The 21,702-nt window shown below is 35.9% G+C and overlaps 1 protein-coding gene across 1 annotated transcript in view; it reads left to right on the top strand.

Moving 5' to 3' along the window:
* The first annotated feature begins 16,454 nt into the window (after positions 1-16,454).
* LOC121385809 (homeobox protein BarH-like 1) overlaps positions 16,455-21,702 on the top strand; it is a 28,020-nt gene continuing 22,772 nt past the window's right edge. Inside the window, exon 1 of the mRNA XM_041516598.1 lies at positions 16,455-16,650. Coding sequence (XP_041372532.1) covers positions 16,455-16,650 — 196 coding nt within the window. The remainder of the gene's footprint in view (positions 16,651-21,702) is intronic.

Here is a 21,702-nt window from a genome sequence, read left to right as displayed (position 1 = left end):
CTAAATGGTAAAAAATAAACAGTTTTGTTATTAACATGTTGGTCCAAAAAAAAAAAGAAAAAAAAAGAATTGGTTCCCACATCCCCTTAGGCCAGCTAAGGCAAAATTAAAACAATGTGTGGTTCTAGTTACAGTAAGAGAAAATAAGGGTAGAGCTATAGTTAGGTAGGTAGGCTGTAACTTCAACAATAACAACCAAAAAAAATAATCTTAAAATCTGTCAAACTGGTCTTGTATTTTTTTTATAATAATTAATGTGGGTTTTTTTAATTTAAAGATGGTTTATTTTTATTACTGACACCACTAGAGCACATTGATTTATTAATCGTTGTCTACTGCACGTCAAACATTGATAATTTTAATTTCTTTCATCTTTTTGAAACTTAAAATTAATATTTTGTCAAGAATTATGAAAAATAAAAAAATACTGACCTATAAACAGCATTGTCTGCTTCTTATAGATATTTGACAGGGGTCAAGGTTAGTAGACCAGTCTTTATTTTAATGTGGCGTAGCATTGTAATAATATTGCTAATTTTTTATTTGAATGATGTCAGTATTCCAATGACATCACTTTGAATCTCCTTACAATAACCATACACTGTACATAACATTTTCGTTTTGTGAATGCTGGAAAATTTCCAATGCAAAATTGCTGTTGAAATTTTTTTGTTTCAACATTACTAATGCACCTGAATGTGTTTGAAGAAAATCTTGTGATTAAAGAATTGTACCCTTTACGAAATATGTATTTCAATTGAAATTACGGTAAGATATGCAATATTTATTGTGTACGAAGCCAAAACAAGGGTGCAAAAAGTGACTGTCGTCGACTTTAGACAGTTTAGTGTCGACGTTGTTTTTTGTTGTTTTTTTTAGATTACTTATGCATTTCACTGGTTTTGAAGCAAATATTGTAATATAAAATGTTTAGTGAAATATCGAAATGAAGTGAAATTACTGTAATATAATAAAATTGTATATTTATTGTGTACGAAGCCAAAATACTGGCGCCGGAAGTATCCGTCGTTGACCTCGCACGGTGCCCCTAAAAAAAAGGTGAAAACTTTGATCCCTGCCGTAAATTCAAAATAGTCTTTGGTGTACCTATTATGTAGAACGTTCAACTTAAATAGAAAATTGTAAACTAAAAGAGAAACAGAATTTTACGGTCTTATTTTGGGGGTTTCGGTAACTGAAAATAAGATTACTCACTTGCAATATGGCGCAGACATAAGACAGGATCACACGTCAGTTGTCAGATGACGTCACCACTCTCCGGAACCGTTTTTGCATAGATCCATGTTTGAAGGGTATATGAAGTAATTTAAGCGGGCGGGACATTGCCCAGTGGTAAAGCGCTCGCTTGATGCACGGTTGGTTTAGGATCGATCCCCGGTGGTGGGCCCATTGGGCTATTTCTCTTTCCAGCTAGGGCACCAGATTGGTAGGCCTATATCAAAGGCCGTGATGTGGTAGCTATCCTGTCTATCCATGGGATGGTGCATATAAAATATCCCTTGCTGCTAATCGAAAAGAGTAGCCCATGAAGTGGCGACAGCGGATTTCCTCTCTCAATATATGTGTGGTCCTTAAGCATATTTCCGACGCCATATTATCGTAAATAAAATGTGTTGAATGCGTCGTTAAATAAAACAGTTCCTTCCTTCCTTTAAGCAGTCCTAGATAGCGTGATAACTGTCCAAATGTCCGTTTAACTCTCTTATCGTACTCGGGCTAGGTTGGTCTAGGATCGATCCCAGTCGGTGGTATATATCTCTTCCAGCCAGTGCACCACGACTGGTAGCCCATGTTAAAGGCCGTGGTACGTGTTATTCTCTTTGTGGGATGGTGCATATAAAAGATGCCTTGCTACTAATGGAAAAAATGTAGCGGGTTTCCTCTCTAAGACTATATGTAACAAAATTACCAAATATTTGACATCCAATAGCCGATGATTAATAATTAATGTGCTCTAGTGGTGTCGTTAAACAAAACAAACTTTAACCGACTGTAACAGAGGTAAACGGACAATAGTAGTACGGGCTTCCATTTTCGTAGGGAGGCAGGCTGGCTTTTGCCCGAATTAAACGAAAATTGCCGAATTTGGATAACAACATCTATTCATATCAACTGGCATTACTACCAAACAGGGATGGAAACCAATCACTACGTATTTCTACATGGATTACAACTCATTGCGTGGCCAATCTAATTAAAATTAGCTCCACTATTACATGTGGATCTAACAGCAGCCAGTTGGAGCTCATGTTCACCAATCAAAACCTTACTTGCAGAATCATGCCAGTGATTTTAAAATGATTTGAAAACATTCCGAATTATCCTGAGGGTATACATGTTTCGTGTGAATTACGAATGCCTTAAAACATGTTTTATTTTACAAAATAAATAATTTGTAATGTAAAACTGAAGACTGATTTAGTTGGGAATTTTTTTTAATAAATAAATAAATAAATTTTAATGTAAAATTGAAGACTGATAACCCATCCCGTACGTATTGGTATGGTTCGCTGTACTGCGGCCACTAAAATAGACTCGCAAGATATTTTTAGAATTTGTATGCTCCCAAATAACGTTATAAAAGGTGAAGTGTGATTGGTCAATATTTAAATTATTATTTACAGACACACCCACACACACACACACACACACACACACACACACAGACACACACACACACATACACACAAATACACACACATACACACACAAATACACACACACACAAATACACACACACATTCACACATACACACACACACACACACACAGACACATACACGTGTGGTTTGTGCTATCCTGCCTGTGGGAAGCGCAAATAAAAGATCCCTTGCTGCTAATCGGAAAGAGTAGCTCGTGTAGTGGCGACAGCGGGTTTCCTCTCAAAATCTGTGTGGTCTGACGCCATATAACCGTAAATAAAATATGTTGAGTGCGTCGTTAAATAAAACATTTCTTTCTTTCTGAAAATAATGCTTTTGCAAATGTAGGTTTTATACAAAAAAGTTTATGCTAATATTATACACAGCTCAGATAGCTGAGGTGTGTGTCCAGGACAGCGTGTTTGAACCTTAATTGGATATAGGCACGAAAATAAGTTGAAATGAAATAAATGAGAGGTTCGAGAGGCCAGATTTAGCTCAGTCAGTTGAGTGCTCGCTTGAGGTGCTTGCGTCGCAGGATCGAACCACCTCGGTGAATCCATTTAATTGTTTGTGTTTTTTCTCTTTCCAATCAGTGCACCACAACTGGTCAAAGGCCGTGGCATATGCTTTTATGTCTGGGAAAGTGCATATAAAAGATTTCTTGCTGCATTAGGAAAAATGTAGCGGGTTTCCTTGGATGACTATGTGTCAGAATTACCAAATGTTTTAATGTAGCGGGTTTCCTCTCTACGACTATATGTCTAAATTACCAAATGTTTGGCATCCAATAGCCGATGATTAATTAATCAATGTGCTCCAGTGGTGCCGTTAAACAAAACAAAGTTTTTAAGAGATTTGACTGTTTTAAAGATGCAGACCCTAGTTTCAGCCCCTGAATATGGACACTAAGTTTAGTTAATCTTCAAACCTGTAACACACATTAGGATAAAACAGAGAGAAGTCTGTGATGTTTAAACAGGGAAATACCGTCTAAAAAAATAATTAGATAACCATTACTTCTCACATGAACGTGCGTTTTTAGAATTATGAAAAATAGTTTTTGGGGTAGGCCTATTGAATGAAATGTTTTATTTAATGACGCACTCAGCATATGTTATTTACGGTTATATGGCGTCAGACATATGGTTAAGGACCATACAGATATTAAGAGAGGAAACCCGCTGTCGCCACTTCATGAACTACTCTTTTCGATTAGTAGCAAGGCATCTTTTATATGCACCATTCCACAGACAAGATAGCACACACCACTGCCTTTGGTATACTAGTCGTGGTGCACTGATTGGAACGAGAAATAGCCCAATGGGCCCACCGACGGGGATCGATCTTAGACCGACCGCGCATCGAGCGAACGCTTTACCACTGGGCTACATCCCTCCCCTCGCGCCTCACCAGTGCTATATGTAGTGGAGTCGTTAAACAGATCAAACTTTTAAGTGGAGGACAATTATTGCTGGTACCAGAAGTAAATCTTGTAACATGGTGCCTGGGAACAACTAGGTGCGGATCCAGAGATTTGTGAGGGGGCACCGGGTATATGATAGATATTTGAACAGACTTTTTTTTTAATCTTTTTTTTTTTTTTTACATCGGTGAAAAAAAAGGGGGCGCGCACCCCTCGACGCCATGCCTTGGATCCGCGTCTGACAATTATCGTTCTACAACCCTATGACTCCGCCACTGGATAACAGACAAAGCAAAAACAAAACCAACAAAGGAACCCCGTTGCTGGATTTGAACTGTGTCTTTGATACGACAAACGAAACGGCTTTAAGTTCTTAAAGATATTTTATTGCTGCCATGTGTCCGCTTCCAACTAATTATTTATTTCTTCTGTACGGCATCGATGCTGTAGAAAAAGGCCTGTGGTGATTTGATGTTTACTGTTTACCTGTTAAGTTTAATTAGTTTGTTCAAGGTTATAATGGCACCACAACCGGGTTACGCCGTTTGCGTTCACCGGAAGTCGTCTGCCTGAAGAGGTGACGTCGGCACGCGCCCTGTAGTGCCCCGGTCGCCATCTATTGTGTAAAAATATTAACATTATAGCAAATTGGATTTTATTGTTTTATTTTTGTCTTTCATCTTTTTCTGCTCTACCCAGAATAGCTAATTTGAACGTTTGAACAACTTTAACACTAGAGCAGATTATTTCTTTATACTTATTTTGTGACTAGCCTATAGGCCTATCCAGTGGTGGATCCAAAAAATCCATTTAGGAAGGCCCCAGTGACACGAGGCGGAATGCCAATGGAACTTTGGGGGAGGTTTGGAGGGGATCGTAAAAAATAAAAATTAATATATAATAACATTAAAACTGTCGCAAAATTTAGGGGGGGGGGGGCTCCTGGGGGCCCATAGATCGGCCTCTGATATCCAACTGGATTTTACGTTTCTCTTCAGGATAGCAAAAAATTAAAAATAAATAAATGAAAAGGCAAAAAGGAAAGAATGAATGCTGTAATAATATGATTTGTACATGTAGCTCGAGTTACCTTTAGCCCTCGCATTATTGATATTGGTATGTAGGGGAAGGCTAGAGGAAACTTATGTGTAATACTTTGGCAATCGTCGACAAGCTACGGTGTCTAAAATACACTGTTTTTCCTAATTCTGATACCACAGAGTTTTAGTTTAATTATTCTCGAGTCCAGTTATGACGTTAAACTTACATGTTGCTAACCAGTACCAACGTTACACGAAGAAACCCGACGCCCCCATACGTCACCACAAGAAAGTACAGCGCAGGTTTGTTTTGCATAGGGACGTCGGGTAGCCTTCCCCTACATATCAGTATTAATAAAGGGAGGGCAGGAGGTGACTCGAGCTATGTACATGCAGTAGTAGCTATGCTTATGTATCATTTTATGTGATCTGAACTTTCAAATAAAGTTGTGTTTTATTCTGTTTAACGACGCATTCAACACATCATTATTACGATCGTCATACACAGAAAACAAAATTGAGAGAGAAAACCCACTGTTCAAAGCCAGTATATTCCACGGCCTTTGTCACGGAGACCGATCCTAGACCTTAGCTTAGTAACTGGTTTAACGTGTCAATATACCACTAGGGTTTCGCGAACACGCCTATCCCGAGTCCGGCCGGCTTCCGATAGGATCGGGGTTTGACTCGGGACAGGGATAACCTAACAAATAGGGTCAATTTTGAAATTTTGAATATTAACGCCAAAAGTACAAAAAAGGGGAAAACTGGGGTTAATAAGTTTTGGCTACGCCCTTAAAGAAAAATATTAGCATTCCTTACCTATATAAATTATTAATATAATATAATTTCGGCGCAAATTTAGATGGGCTGGTCTAAAATTAATAATAATTATTAACCAATATTCATTAAGCCCATGGGATCTAGACCAACCGCCTGCTAACGTTAAAGTTTGATTTGTTTAACGAGACAACTAGATCACACTGATTCATTAATCACTTCCTATTGAATGTCAAACATAAATTTGGTAATTTTGACATATAGTCTTAGAGAAAAAAACCGTTATATTTTTCTATTGGTAACAAAGAATCTTTTATATGTACTAAACCACAGACAGGATAGCACATACCACGGCCTTTTATATATCAGTCGTGGTGTACTGGCTGGAACAAGAAATAGCCCAATGGACCGGTCCCACCTTTACGGGAATCAATTCTTAACTGACGGTGCATCAGGCGAGCACTTTACCACTGGGCTACTGTCTCAGCGGGGGTGCCTTTCTCCCTGGCAGGGTATACAGGATATATTACATAACCCAAGTAAGTAATTTGTCTGCCAAATGGGATGTCTGTCTGTTGGGAGGTTCCCAAAGAAGCGTGTATAATATAAATAGAGACTACTACTCTCGGCTAACTAAAATTCAAAACATATGTAGTTCCCTCTTTATTTTTCGACGAACATTCAAAATTGCGCCTAATTTCCTTCATTGAAAACTGCGCACCCTTCCAATAGCACTCATAACCACCCTCAGCCTTTTACCGACTCTGGTCGAGATGCTGGTGCTCTCTTGCACCTGTCAGTGCAGGCGGTCCCCCCTCCAACCCTCCCCACCCTTCCCTGTCCTGGATAGAGGAGCCAGCCGAGGCTGGAACCTGTGCCCAGGACAGGCGTGCGCTACAACAGCTTGTTCTGAATGTGCACGTTAAACACTGACCTGACCTGACATGAGTGACCATTAGATACCATTTATCTTATAACGAGTTGTTTTAAAACGTATCTAACGAGAAAAAATTAGTTGGAAACGTTTTTAAGCGACGAGTTGTAAGATAACTGGTATCTAACGGCCACGAATGTAGCATTCCATTTCTTACATATTTAAAAAAACAAAAAAAAAAACCCAAAACACAGGTTTAAAATAGATTCATCACCTAGTAGCAGCCAATGGTATGTTTTTAAATTGTTATCAGACGTATGTGTGTTATTAGTATGTGTTATCAAAAACAACGAATAATGTTCTTATCAATGGGTGTGTAAGAAAAAATATTCAGTTTCAGGTTAACTTTTACGTCACAAAGCTATCAATTCCTATCGCACCTATTTGATTGGATGGTATGGCCACAATGGCCGGATCATCATTATATTCTAGTAGTAGCCAGCCGTATGTCTTTAAATCGGACATACACATATGTGTTTCTAGTATGTGTTATCATAAATAACGAAAGTTAAAAAGTTAGTTTCTTTTGTTTAACGACACCACTAGAGCACATTGACTTATTAATCATCAGCTAGTCGATGTCAAACATTTGGTAAATTGGGACATATAGTCTTAGAGAGAAAACCCGCTACATTTTTCTATTAATATCAAGGGATCTTTTATATGCACGATCCCACAGATAAGATAGCCATACAATGGCCTTTGATATACCAGTCGTGGTGCACTTGCTGGAACGAGAAATAGCCAACTGAGGATCGATCCCAGAGCGACCGCGTATCAGGCGAGCGTTTTACTACTGAAGCTGATGTTCTCACCAACGTAATGGTGTGTAAAAAAAAAGTTTGTTTTGTTTAACGACACCACTAGAGCACACTGATTTCTTATTCATCGGCTATTGTATGTCAAACATATGGTGATTTTTGACAGTCACAGAGAGGAAACCCGCTACATTTTCACATTAGTAGCAAGCGATCTTTTATATGCACCATCCCAAAGACAGGATAGCACATACCACGGCCTTTAATATACCAGTCGTGGTGCACTGGCTGGAACGAGAAATAGTCCAATGAGCCCACCGACGTGGATCGATCCTAGACCGGCCGCGCTTCAGGCGTGCGCTTTACCACTGGGCTACGTCCCGCTCTGGGCGGAGTGTAACAAATTTAAAAAAGTTATTATTATATGTATAATCGAGAACGAAATTAGGCATATATTATAACGGTACATCAATAACATTATAACATTAAATAAATGTTTAGTAAATTGTATAACTGAATAGTTTGCAATGCAATTTATCGTCCATTTTCTAAGTGTGCTATACCAGTTTTGCTACTTTAGTGAAATAGCCACCGTATACATCTGTTGGTGCAGTGCATGGACGGACCATCTGTTACCGGATCTCACCTATTTTCGGGTTCGTGTTTGCTCGTTAAGATTAATTTCTTCGCGGCAAAAATCACTTAACCTGACAAATTGAGAACGACAAATTACGTTTACCAGTTATGGATCGACAGCGCTCATTTGACACAAGGCGCGGCGTGTCTACAAACTGCAAAAAGTAATTAACTACTTATATCCGATATCCGCCGATATCCGCCGCGACCACTCGAAGCCAAAGGGAACGATTTAACTATCTCTCAAAGCAAATACTCGCTAATTAGTCCCCAATGGCAGGGGGCTAATTAAAGTAATTAGGCATAAAGTTCCCGCCGTGCTAACTGTCCACAGATTTCGGCGATTTTCGGCTTGGCTAGATTTCCGTGAATTGTGCAGTGGGTGAGCCTGGTATCAAAGAGCGAATGGTTCAATCTCCGTTCATTTGTGTTGCTGCTGGAAAGCCACTTGGCAGCAATCAGAGTACAGCGATAATAGACCGTACTTAGCCAAAGTCCTGTCTGTGGAATGGCGCATATAAAAGATCTCTTGCTATATTAAAGGCATATTGTCACAGACCACTGACCTATTTACTGGTCTAACAAAGTATTACAGGTGATCTCAATCTAATTAAAATTAGCTCCACTATTACATGTGGATCTAACAGCAGCCAGTTAGAGCTCATGCCCACCAATCAAAACTTTACTTGCAGAATCATGCCAGTGATTTAAAAATAATTTGATAACATTCCGAATTATCCTGAGGGTATACGACATGTTTCGTGTGAATTACGAATGCCTTAAAACATGTTTTATTTTATAAAATAAATAATTTGTAATGTAAAACTGAAGACTGATTTTTTTTTTTTTTTTTTCATAAATAAATAAATAATTTTTAATGTAAAATTGAAGACTGATAACTCATCCCGTACGTATTGGTATGGTTCGCAGTAGTGCGGCCACTATAATAGACTCGCCCGATAATTTTAGAATTTGTATGCTCCCAAATAACGTTATAAAAGGCGAAGTGTGATTGGTCAATATTTAAATTATTATTTACAGACGAAATGTTACCTGGACATTGGAGACTACGCAGTGTTGTTAGCAATCTGATTAAAATTCGTTCTACTGGTCTAAATAAGGCATTCGTAATTCACATGAAACATATCGTATACCCTCAGGATAATTCGGAATATTTTCATATTATTTTCAAATCACTGGCATGATTCTGCAAGTAAGGTTTTGATTGGTGGACATGAGCTCCAACTGGCTGCTGTTAGATCCACATGTACTAGTGGAGCTAATTTTAATTAGATTGAGGTGATCTGTGATCACCCCCTGCCCCTACCCGTCCATTTTAAATGTTCTTTTTAATGACTTTTTAAGGTTGTGTTTTAGTTGTTTTTTAATTCATCATCTATAATATACACTTAATTGCCATGAGCGCTGTTATTTCGAAATTGTCTGGAAAGCATGTGGTGTGTGAGCATGTTCAAAAAATTACTTGACCTGACCTGATCTGACCTGGAAAGTATGATTTCTAATGCTAGTTTCAAACTACCAACTGCCATGACTTCTACGACTGTCCAGTTGCTAGTCTGGGCGCTCTTACGACTCGATTATCGTCGTATAACTCATTAGTTGTTAATCTGAGCGCGCCTGTCGTAAATCGGGAGTTTGAGAAATTACAACGCAACCATCGAATTGGTCAACTGACAGTTGGTAGTCCGATCCTAGCATTACGCTATACAGATCTTGCTTCCGTTTGGAACTCACCTCCTTTACCTACGGCAGACACAAATTGCCCTTTTAGAATTTTGTGACACCCCCCACTTGCAAAAACCTGGATCCCCTGTTATATGCACTTTCCCACAGACAGACCGGCCTCGGTGGCGTCGTGGCAGGCCATCGGTCTACAGGCTGGTAGGTACTGGGTTCGGATCCAGTCGAGGCATGGGATTTTTAATCCAGATGCCGACTCCAAACCCTGAGTGAGTGCTCCGCAAGGCTCAATGGGTAGGTGTAAACCACTTGCACCGACCAGTGATCCATAACTGGTTCAACAAAGGCCATGGTTTGTGCTATCCTGCCTGTGGGAAGCGCAAATAAAAGATCCCTTGCTGCCAATCGGAAGAGTAGCCCATGTAGTGGCGACAGCGGGTTTCCTCTCAAAATCTGTGTGGTCTTTAACCATATGTCTGACGCCATATAACCGTAAATAAAATGTGTTGAGTGCGTCGTTAAATAAAACACTTCTTTCTTCTTTTTTTCCCCACAGACAGGACAGTACACAGCACGGCCTTTGATATACCAGTCGTGGGGCACTGGTTGGGGAAACAACAGAAAATGAGTTTACTGAGGTGATCCGAGCCGATGCAATCACCCAGGCGATCGTTCTACTGATTGAGCCAGATTTCCCCTCCCCCAGCCCACATGCAAAACATCCAAATAGGTTTTAAAATGATAAATTATTTACATTCCGAAAATTACTGTGATGTTAAATTCTTGGCTTGACGTAGGCCAGTGGTAAAGTGCTCGCCTGATGCGCGGTCAATTTAGGATCAATTCCCCTCGGTGGACCCAGTGGGCTATTTCTCGTTCCAGCCAGTGCACCACGACTGGTATATCAAAGGCCGTGGTATGTACTACCCTGTCTGTGGGATGGTGCATATAAAAGATCCCTTGCTACATCCAATAGCCGATGATTAAAAAAAAAAAGTGCTCTAGTGGTGTCGTTAAAGGAAACAAACTTTTAAAAGCTTAATTGCCATTATCGGCGTCTGTTTTACGGATTTGCTATTAATCTGTGAATTTTGTTCACGTAAATGTTCTTCTCCACTCACCCTCTCCGAGATCCTATTTTTAAGTTCTAGCTACGGAATTAATAATTATCAGACACACAGTTATAAATAGCTACTTTATAAACCATATATCATCAACAAATACAGTAAAAAATAATACTATATTATCAATAAATATAGGTCTAATAATGTTTTAAATATAAATACAGTAAAGTTCACTTACAACGAATATACTTAGAACGAACTACTGCATAGAACGAACTGATCGTAAAGTTCCGTTTTATCTCCCTATTACATTAATAACCAACTTAAGTAAAAAATGTGTACAGATATTGCTATAACGAAGTAACTATCATAGTCCCTTCCGGTTCGTTATAATAGTATTTTACTGATGTATATATCATCAACAAATATAATAAAATATAAAAAATATATACACAAATAATATCAATAAATATAATAAAATATATAATATCAATGAACCACTGAATATGGAGTTATCAAAAGACTATATAAAAATAATCGACAAAGAATATATATATATATATATATATATATATATATATATATATATATATATATATATATATATATATATATATATTATACAGTAGAATCTCATTGGGTCGAACAATGTTGGGATACCATAAACTGTTCGCGCCATACCCTAATTCGAACATTCGGCCACTTTCGGCAGTATCCATGACCCTTGATAATTTTGTACATTAAATTAATATATTTAATCTAATCTAATCTAATCTAATCTAATCTAATCTAATCTAATCTAATCTATTCTAATATCCACCAATTAACTGCTTCATTACACAACAAAAACGTTTACGATAAATATAAACAACATCGTATTTTCGTTTCTGTGGAGGCGCATTTCTCGCTCCAGCCAGTGCACCACGACTGGTACATCAAATGCTGTGGTATGTACTATCCTGTCTATGTGATGGTGCATATAAAAGACCCCTTGATACTAATAGATAAATGTAGAGGGTTTCCTCTCCATGATATATATATATATATATATATATATATATATATATATATATATATATATATATATGTGTGTGTGTGTCTGTCTCTGTGTGTGTGTGTCTGTCTGTGTGTGTGTGTGTGTGTGTGTCTGTCTCTGTGTGTGTGTGTGTGTGTGTGTCTGTCTCTCTGTGTGCGTGTGTGTGTGTGTGTGTGTGTGTGTTTATAAAAGTTACTATATAATTGACATCCAATAGCCGATGATTAATAAAATCAATATGTTCTAGTGGTGTCGTTAAACAAAACAAACGTCTTCTTCTGTGGAGGCGCATGCGCAATCGCGCTCTTACACCCCTGTCAGTTTAATTGAAGGGATGCAAAACAATGCTCCCCTTCTTTGGAGATATTTTCTTTAATTGCGAGAGAAATAGTTTATTATTTACTGTATAATTTAATATTTGAAAACAAATCAAATTAAATTAAATCCAGTGGCGGATCCAGAAAATACATTTAGGGTGGGGGACTAAACGGATCAGTCGGGTTCTTCAACATAACAAAATGAATATATAATTATATAGAGGCTATTTCATGTTGTTTTTTCCAATATGTCAACGAGTGATGTGTGAAAACCATATTTTCACGAATTGACATAAAAATCGTTTTAAAAAAACACACCACCCATGGAATGATCTATTTAGTATATACATCTTTCCTAGTATTTGACAATATCTTTCACTGATCCTATCGAAAACACGTAACGCCATTAAATATTTCTTCTTTTGTTGAAAATTTACTTTGACCATGGTATTTTTAAAAGAAATACGAATAAAAAGTATCTTTATTTAATTAATAATTACTTAATAACACCTGACAAAATGATACTCCAAAAAAAATAAAAAATAAAAACTTTTATTTTTATTTTTATAGAATGGCAAGTTTAAAAACTTACACTCAACGACAGGACATTGTGTCATCATTATTTAGCTTCGTATTCAATCAGTTTTAGATATTTTATCGTAATTGCACTTTTTTTTTTTTTTAAATACGACCAAATGCATTGATAATCATCAAAACTTAAATTTGTAATAATTTACAAGGGAGATAAATGATTCATTAATGTTCATAAAGATATAAATATGATTTCTTTATTATATAACATTTAGTGAAATATCTTAAAATATCAGTGAAATAAAAGTGTTATCAGTCACTCAGTGACGATAACACATTTTAGAGGGAAAATTTCACTATTTCACTCTAAAATGTGTTATCGTCACTGTAGAAAGTGACATCTTCACTGTAAGCAAGCCGGAACTATTTTACTGCTGGCATTTTAAAAATAAAGATAAATTGCCAAAAGTTATATAATAAATAGAAAATTTCATGTTTTTTGTCAAATATGATTTATATCTCATCTCGTAAAGTTTGCAAACATATCACACTCGTCATAAAACATGAAATATCTGTATATTTTCACTGTAGCTAAAATACAGTGAAAATATGACTTTTCACCGAAATATCACTTTATAGTTTCTGTAGATCTATATGTGTGTATATATATATGTATGTATATATATATATATATATATATATATATTATATATATATATATATATATATATATATATATATATATATAAATGATAAAGAAAACAAGTGTACAGTATATATTTAAAAAAACAATTTAAAGAAATATACATGTTTCATATTATCTTCAGAAAGGATATGCTAAATAACTGCTAAATATATCATACATATTATGGGATTACTGTAGTAGAAGGGATTGATTTAATTACGTCATTGTTGCTTTTATCTAACGAAGAGCATAAGAACACATAATACATTTCCTTTGTCTTTCTTTTCATTTCATCATTGGTATCTATGTGATAACAATGGGGAAAATGGTGATTTAATATTTTTTTGTGCCGCATAATGTATTTAAATGTGAACCAAGGTATCTTGTTTCAGGTTTGTTTTATTTGCTGTTTGTGTACGCGTACTCTGGCTCTCAGCTGATTGGTATGACCAATGTATTGTTCTTTGCAACCTTGGCTGTAATACATATAATACATTGTAACGGAACAATCCATATCCCTGTGTACCCAATATAAACCTATTGTGGTTGAATTCTATATGTGTGCCTTCTAAAATATGTTGGCATGTACACGGTACTTCGGTTACACTTTTTGACACTGCATTTATGTTGTGTAGATTCAAATCGTGCTTTTGTCAGTATCTGTTTCAAGTTTTTGCTTTGTCTCTTACTATTTATAATTGAAATAGAGTCTAGTATGGATGACATTTTTTTCATTTTTGTTTTAAAATGTGCAATTCTGACGAGATCTTTTTATATATATCGGGGTTCTGCGGGTTTATGGTGGATACAAAACGGCCTTTTCGCTGAAACGATTTGTTTTGGTTTTAAAAGATATGTTCTATCTAATACTACCGCCTTTTTCGATACTATCTGATATTAGCTGTTTTGGATAACCTCGCGTTTTAAGATACATGTTGAGTTTCCCGGAGACGTGGTCACGTGTTTGTATATTGACACAATCATACAGATACGCCGTGATAGGTATATATGTATACTTCTTCTCGTATGACTCGGATGAAGGATGAGAAAGAAAGGTACTGTTTGCTATCAGTTGGTTTGTAAAATATATCAGTTTCTATTATGCGTCCACATTTGATTACTAAAGTGTCTAGAAAAGGAATTTTCTTTGCGTCTGTTTCCATAGTCACCGGTTATGTTACTATTCAGTGTGTTAAGTAACTCGTGAAATAATTCCAAACAGTGTTTGGACAAAGGCCGCAGTTATGAAACAATCATCAAGAAAACGCCAGTTCTTCTTGAAAATAGCTGAAAGTCTGATCCAAATATATTTGTAATTTTAGTTTCTAATATTTGTTCTAGGTAACCTAAAGTCAGTGTGGCATAGCTTGGTGCCATTTTGGTACCCATTGCCGTATATATAGATATATATATATATATATATATATATATATATATATATATAATCAAAGAGTTCAGGCGCAAAACGCGATATAAACCATTTTCTTTCTAGTTAAAGTCATTATTGTATGTCAGTAAGGGCTAATCGTGGGCCCGCTGATTTGCCGCAAAACGAGACTGATCCTTATGAAATTGTATTGGGTAAATCCCGGCGGGTTTTTTTTATCAACACGCGATATACGCCAATTAAAAAAAATCACCTTTACTGTCTCAAAAATTGGGGCGGTCGCCACTGAAATCTAAGAAATGCATAAGGAGGTTACACAGATAATAACTGGTTACTGTCTTAAGATATCGGATTTATCCTGAGAAGGTTTAAAATGCTCTCCAGTAATATTTACGTTTACAAAAAAATACAAAAATAAAAACATTTCTACGATATACTTACTTATAAGATTCACTGTGAAATTGATGAACAGTTAATTTGTGTTTTATTTCTATAATAATCAATTACAAACGCGATCAAATTCTTGTTATGTATATGAAAAGAAAAGAATGCATTAAAGAAAATAATTAAGTAATTAATAGTGTTTCAAGTATTTAACTTCAACCCGGGCATGTAAGTTTTCACTTTGAAGAAAACGCCACATCAAACGAAACTGTTTGTTTTCCCAGCTTCATCTCGTCAGCATTTTTTTCACTGAAAAAAAACGTTGCTTTGGTTCGGATTGAGAAGGGGTTTTTCTGTCTCTGAAACGCGAGCCGGCACTTTTCCATTCAAGCGGTTAGCCGCCATTACGAATCTTCTGTGAGGCGATCTTACACCGCCCCATTCACTTGGAACACTCCAGCTTAATTCCGATTGGCTGTAGACGCTGCCTGTCTGCTATGATTGACACCGTGCTGGACTGGAATGGTCCCAGGGGCACAGCGGAACGACTGACCGGTGCTCGCGATAGTTAACTGATTGTTAAGGTGATAGAAGATGGTATCATGCAAGGATACGGGGAGATTGTGTGCGACTTGCAATCGTTTACTTTCAATAGGAGCCAGTGTGAAAACTTTGTCATTTTCGTCGTTATTGTTTTGTTTTTGTTTTTGTTTTTGGAAAATGTAATAGTCTTGTATTTAATCACTGTCGGGATGAATTGGGAACAATTTCTCGGTAAAACCAAGAAAACGGAAAAACGAAGTGTGATGCAGAAGTGACAGTTTCCCGTTATATGTGAAACTAAATTATTCTAACATTTTTATAACAATATTAAGCGAATGTGGAAGTCGGCTGTGCTTGTGTTTGTATTTTATTTAAACAACCAAACAATGAGCCATTAATATTTTTAAACTGGCGTGAACAAGACAATATTCTTGCGATCAAATCTAGTTTTAAAAAACCAACAATTCAGAATGGAGAATATACCTTTATGAAGCAGTATTGTTCCTTAGTAAGCAGTTCAGAATATAAAACAAAACACCACTGAATTTATTCAAACTGTTGCACAGAAAATGAACGTTGCTTCGAAGAAACCCTCTTTTCTAATCAGAGACATATTGGGGATCGAGCCCAGCTCCCTGGAAACCGCGTCATCATTGACGTCATCAAGTACGAGCCACGGACGGTTACAACTACCGTTTTTTCCATACCCAATCCACCCAATGGGGATTAGCGCAACTCTGCCGACTTCCTATGGATACCACAGGGGTAGGTTTAATTCGCTGATCTTTGCATTTGTTTTGTAAACCTTGGGTCGTATTTGGTTTTAATAAGGGGGTGGGGAAAGGGGAAGGGGGTAAAAAAAATTAATTCAGAGAACAGTAAATACAGGGTAATGTCCAGGGCCCCGTTCCACGAAGCGATCTTAGCCCTAAGATCAACTTAAGTGCATAGGGTAGCTATGCGCCTAAGGTCATCTTAGGGCTACGTTCCCTTCGTGGAACGGGGCGCAGCTTTGCAAAAGGGCACTTGCATCTTTCTGAGGGAACACAATCCTCATTTCTCTAATTTTCAGCTTTGCAAAAGGGCACTTGTATCTTTCTGAGGGAAATCCTTTTTTCCACCCCACCCCCACCCCGATTAAAGAGAATTGAAAGGTGCCACCCTTTGTTACGTAGTGATTAGTCATGAAACAGTGTCCTGTTTAACGATATCACTAGACCAAGTTAGTAATCATTCGCTATTGGATGTCAAACAATTTGTAATTGTATCACGTAGTTTTCAAAAGAAACCCTTCACATTTTTCAGTTTGCCGCAAGGGATCTTTTCTAAGCATTTTTCTACAGACAGGACAGCACATACCTTTAATAAATCAGTCGTGGCCCACCGACTGAGCTAGATCTCGCTTCTTGGTTAAGTCTTCGGCTTTAATTCTGATAGGTGCTGAGCTCGAATCCCTTTGCCGGTTCCAGAGTAAGTTTTCACTAATCAACGGAGGTGTATGGCCAGTACCACATCGACTTCTCTCACTAACCTTTAACCAATGAAATCCAGGTAACCATTAACACCTGCCATAGACAAGACAGTCTAGAAGTTAAGATGTGTGTCCATGAAAGCGTGCTTGAAATTTAATTTAATATAAGCACGAAAATTAATTTGAAACGGGTTTGTACATTATTGAAGCATATTGAGGTACATTTGTATATTATGAATTATATATACATTTGTATATATGTATATGTATGTGTGTGTATATATATATATATATATATATATATATACATACATATACATATGTATATACATATATATACATATGTATGTGTGTGTATATATATATATGTATATGTATAGATATATATATATATATATTATATATATATATATATAGACACACACCGGACACACACACATAGATATATAATATATATGTGTGTGTGTGTGAGAGAGAGAGAGAGAGAGAGAGGAGAGAGAGAGGAGAGAGAGAGAGAGAGAGAGAGAGAGAGAGAGAGAGAGAAAGAGAGTTTGCTGAATTGTAAGATGTTTCCGATTAATCAAATATTTCTACGATTAAACTTACATATTAAATATATTTTCTTGTGTAGAATATCAATGTGTTTCTGGTCGTTTTAATATTTGTAAGAAGCTCAAACTGGATTTTGTCTTTAAATAATTTCGTACGTACGAAAAACATATATTTTAGGAAATAAAATGAAATTTAACCTAGTACAAATATTAGAACGATCAGAAACACGTTTAATATACAGCCACTAATATTTAATGCAGAAAAATATATCTGATATGCAATTACAATCGTTAAAAAGTCTCTGTTAGTCGATGACATCTTAAAAATTGCAGAAAAGTCAGGAATATCCCTTTAAAAGTTGTATGTAAAGCATGCTTGCTTAGATATAAATATTCCATGAATGCAGAGTTGTAAACTTTAGACTTTAAAAATATCACATTATCAAAAAGTGTGACAGGTTATTCCCGTGGGCCCTTCATATTTATACAGCGGTTTTTTTTTTCAGTTTTGTTTTACCGGAATGTTAATGAAGTAACAGAAGTCTCAAGTTGGTGATGCAGGTTCTTGTATTTTACTTTCCCACATCAAACTTAATTAACAAAGTTAACAACATGGTGATACTTACTCTATAAAAACTGTTCACATAAAGAGTTTGATGAAAACTGGGCACCTTGGCAAAGATGTCTAGAAAATTAAATTTGCCTTAATAGTTAAAAATAACTCCAATATAAGACACATACTGTTGGTGGTGGAGGTTTTGTGGGGGGTTTTGTAACCTAAAAGCCAATAACGTTTGTTTTCTATATTTGGAAATATGGATTTTTCTTTTCTTCTTTTCTCTCTGTCTATCTGTTTAATTTCTCTTTTATTATATATTTAGTCTGCCAGTTAACTAGTAATTTTATTGAATGCACTTTATATTTATGTATCTATTGTAAGATAATGATTTCAGGGCCTCAACCCTGACATTATCAATATATAAATATCTGGGGCAATAAATATATAAAAAAAAACCCCAAAAACCCCCAAAACATGGTGATACAGATATATATAATATATATATATATATATATATATATAAAACATTAATATATATATATTATAAAGCTCTTAGGTGAACGATAGAGTTGACACTGCAACTGAGACCTCAAGGTCACCACCCCCCCCCCCCCCCCCTCCTTGAGTCCAACCTTCCCGGTCTATCTTTGGGTCTCTATATCTTTTCATGTATGGAAAAACTAATATTTATAAGATAGATATGTTTGTTGACTCGTAATTGCCATAGGTTTTAGTCCTTATTGATAAGCTGGCGGCAACAATTAAAAGCCATAGTGTTCTTAATTACTGTAATGTAGTTTCACACTAATTGGACTGCTTGCTATCCATTAATTAACTAATGCCGAAGTTATTACGTGAAGGCAGGTGCCGCAATAACAATTAATTGAATCGTATATACACAGCTACCTATATATAATTTTCATTTGAATATACACATGTAGTTGTAAATGTTCCACTGTGATAGTTTATACGTGAATATATGGATTAATGAGTCCATAAAAATAGGTGAGAGGCCTATTCAATTGTAAATATACATGTGTATATGTATCTTTATAACAAGTGTAGTTGGTTACATTTTTCATGTATAATTTGTATACTATATGTATTTATCTTATAACATACCAATAAAATCAATGTCATAAATCCATTTGATATTTACTCCCACCTCTCTCTGTCTGTCTCTCTCTGTCTGTCTGTCTCTCTGTCTGTCTCTCTCTCTCTCTCTCTCTCTCTCTCTCTCTCTCTCTCTCTCTCTCTCTCTCTCTCTCTCTCTCTCTCTCCCACAATTACAGGGTGAAATCACTTCCCCTAATAACTCCCCCCTCCCTTAAACCGGCTCTCTCTCACACACAATTACAATCGGCGTACGATTTATTAGAACACAGTGTACTTAAAATAATTCATTAGGTTTTGTTTATTAAAAGTATTATCTTTTATAGAGAAAATAGCATGTTTTAAAAGCTCCCCTCTCTCTCTCTCTCTCTCTCTCTCTCTCTCTCTCTCTCTCTCTCTCTCTCTCTCTCTCTCTCTCTCTCTCTCTCTCTCTCTCTCTCTGCAAATTACAGAGTGAAATCACTTCTCTCGTAAACTTTTGAGAGGGAGACATGATTTGTATTTTTTTTCATTTTAAAAATAACAAAATACGCAAAAATTATTTTATAATTTCGACATCTGTATACACACACACACACACACACACACACACACACACACACACACACACACACACACACACATATTATGGGTATAGCGATATTGTATACTTCACAGAGTAAATAAAACATATTATGATACACCCTACCAGTACCGATATAGCTTTCGTTTTATTTTAATACTGAAAATTTCATGTTATCAAAATGTGTACAATATGGTGTGTCGTGTTGTTTCTATTACTTAATTAAGGTTAATGGTAAAAACATGTTTTTTGTTAAGATTTTACCTCACATATTCCAAAAATGATTTTCCAATGTTACTATAAAATAATAATCATAAACATATTGAATGTAACAATGCGAACATTTTAAAATGTGTTGTATGGTTCACTTAAAGATTAAAATACGTCATAGATTGTTTCTTCGTATAATAATATACACAGATTATATTCATCAACATCTTATTTTATTTATTATTATTATTATTTATTATTATTATATTTATTATTATATTATTATTATTATTATTATTATTTATTTATCTATTTATTTATTTGTAGTATTATTACTACTACAACAACAACAACTACTATTATTATTATTATTATTTTATTATTATTTATTTATTTATTTATTTGTAGTATTATTACCACAACAACAACAACTACTACTACTACTACTACTACTACTACTACTACTACTACTACTACTACTACTACTACTACTACTACTACTACTACTACTACTACTACTACTGCTACTACTACTACAATACTAATTAAAATTAGCTCCACTATTACATGTGGATCTAACAGCAGCCCGTTGGAGCTCATGTCCAGTTGATTTTTCATTCGACTAATCAAAACCTTACTTGCAAAATCATGCCAGTGATTTGAAAAGAATTTGAAAACATTCGGGATTATGCCGAGGGTATACGAAATGATTCGGGTAAATTACGAAGTATGCCGGAAACTAATTTCAATATAAAATTTTATATAAAATTCGTTTCAAGACGAAAAAAAAAACCATGATGGTATAGCCATAAAATCTGTTTATATTAGTATACGATCCAGAGTTTATTACTGCACTTTTGCCCCTTTTTATTCAATGTTGAAATAGACCAACAAGTTCGCTTATTGCATAAATAGTCTCGCCCGATATTTTAGAATTTGTATGCTCCCGAATAAGGCGAAGTGTAATTGGTCGATATTTAAATTGTTATTTATAGATGAAATGTCACCTGGACATGGGAGTCCACGCAATGCTGTTAGATCTACTGGCGAGACCAGTAGAGCTAATTTTAATCAGATTGCTACTACTACTACTACTACTACTACTACTACTACTACTACTACTACTACTACTACTATTATTATTATTGCTCATGTTTATCAGCAACATTACGAAAGATAGAATGCGACAGGAAAGGATTATCTCAACGTTTGTCATCCTTGCATTGTGGTGCACTGGTTGGAAGGGAGGAAACCATAACAAAGTTGTCATTTTTAAAGGCATAGGCCTACTGTCACAGATTTTAAGGACCTTATTTCTCTAAAAATGGATAATACATAGAAATTATTACAT

The sequence above is a fragment of the Gigantopelta aegis genome, chromosome 12, assembly GCF_016097555.1.
Source record: "Gigantopelta aegis isolate Gae_Host chromosome 12, Gae_host_genome, whole genome shotgun sequence".
Taxonomy (NCBI): domain Eukaryota; kingdom Metazoa; phylum Mollusca; class Gastropoda; order Neomphalida; family Peltospiridae; genus Gigantopelta; species Gigantopelta aegis.
Note: the sequence above shows the minus strand (reverse complement) of the source record. Positions and strands in the feature narration are given on the sequence as shown.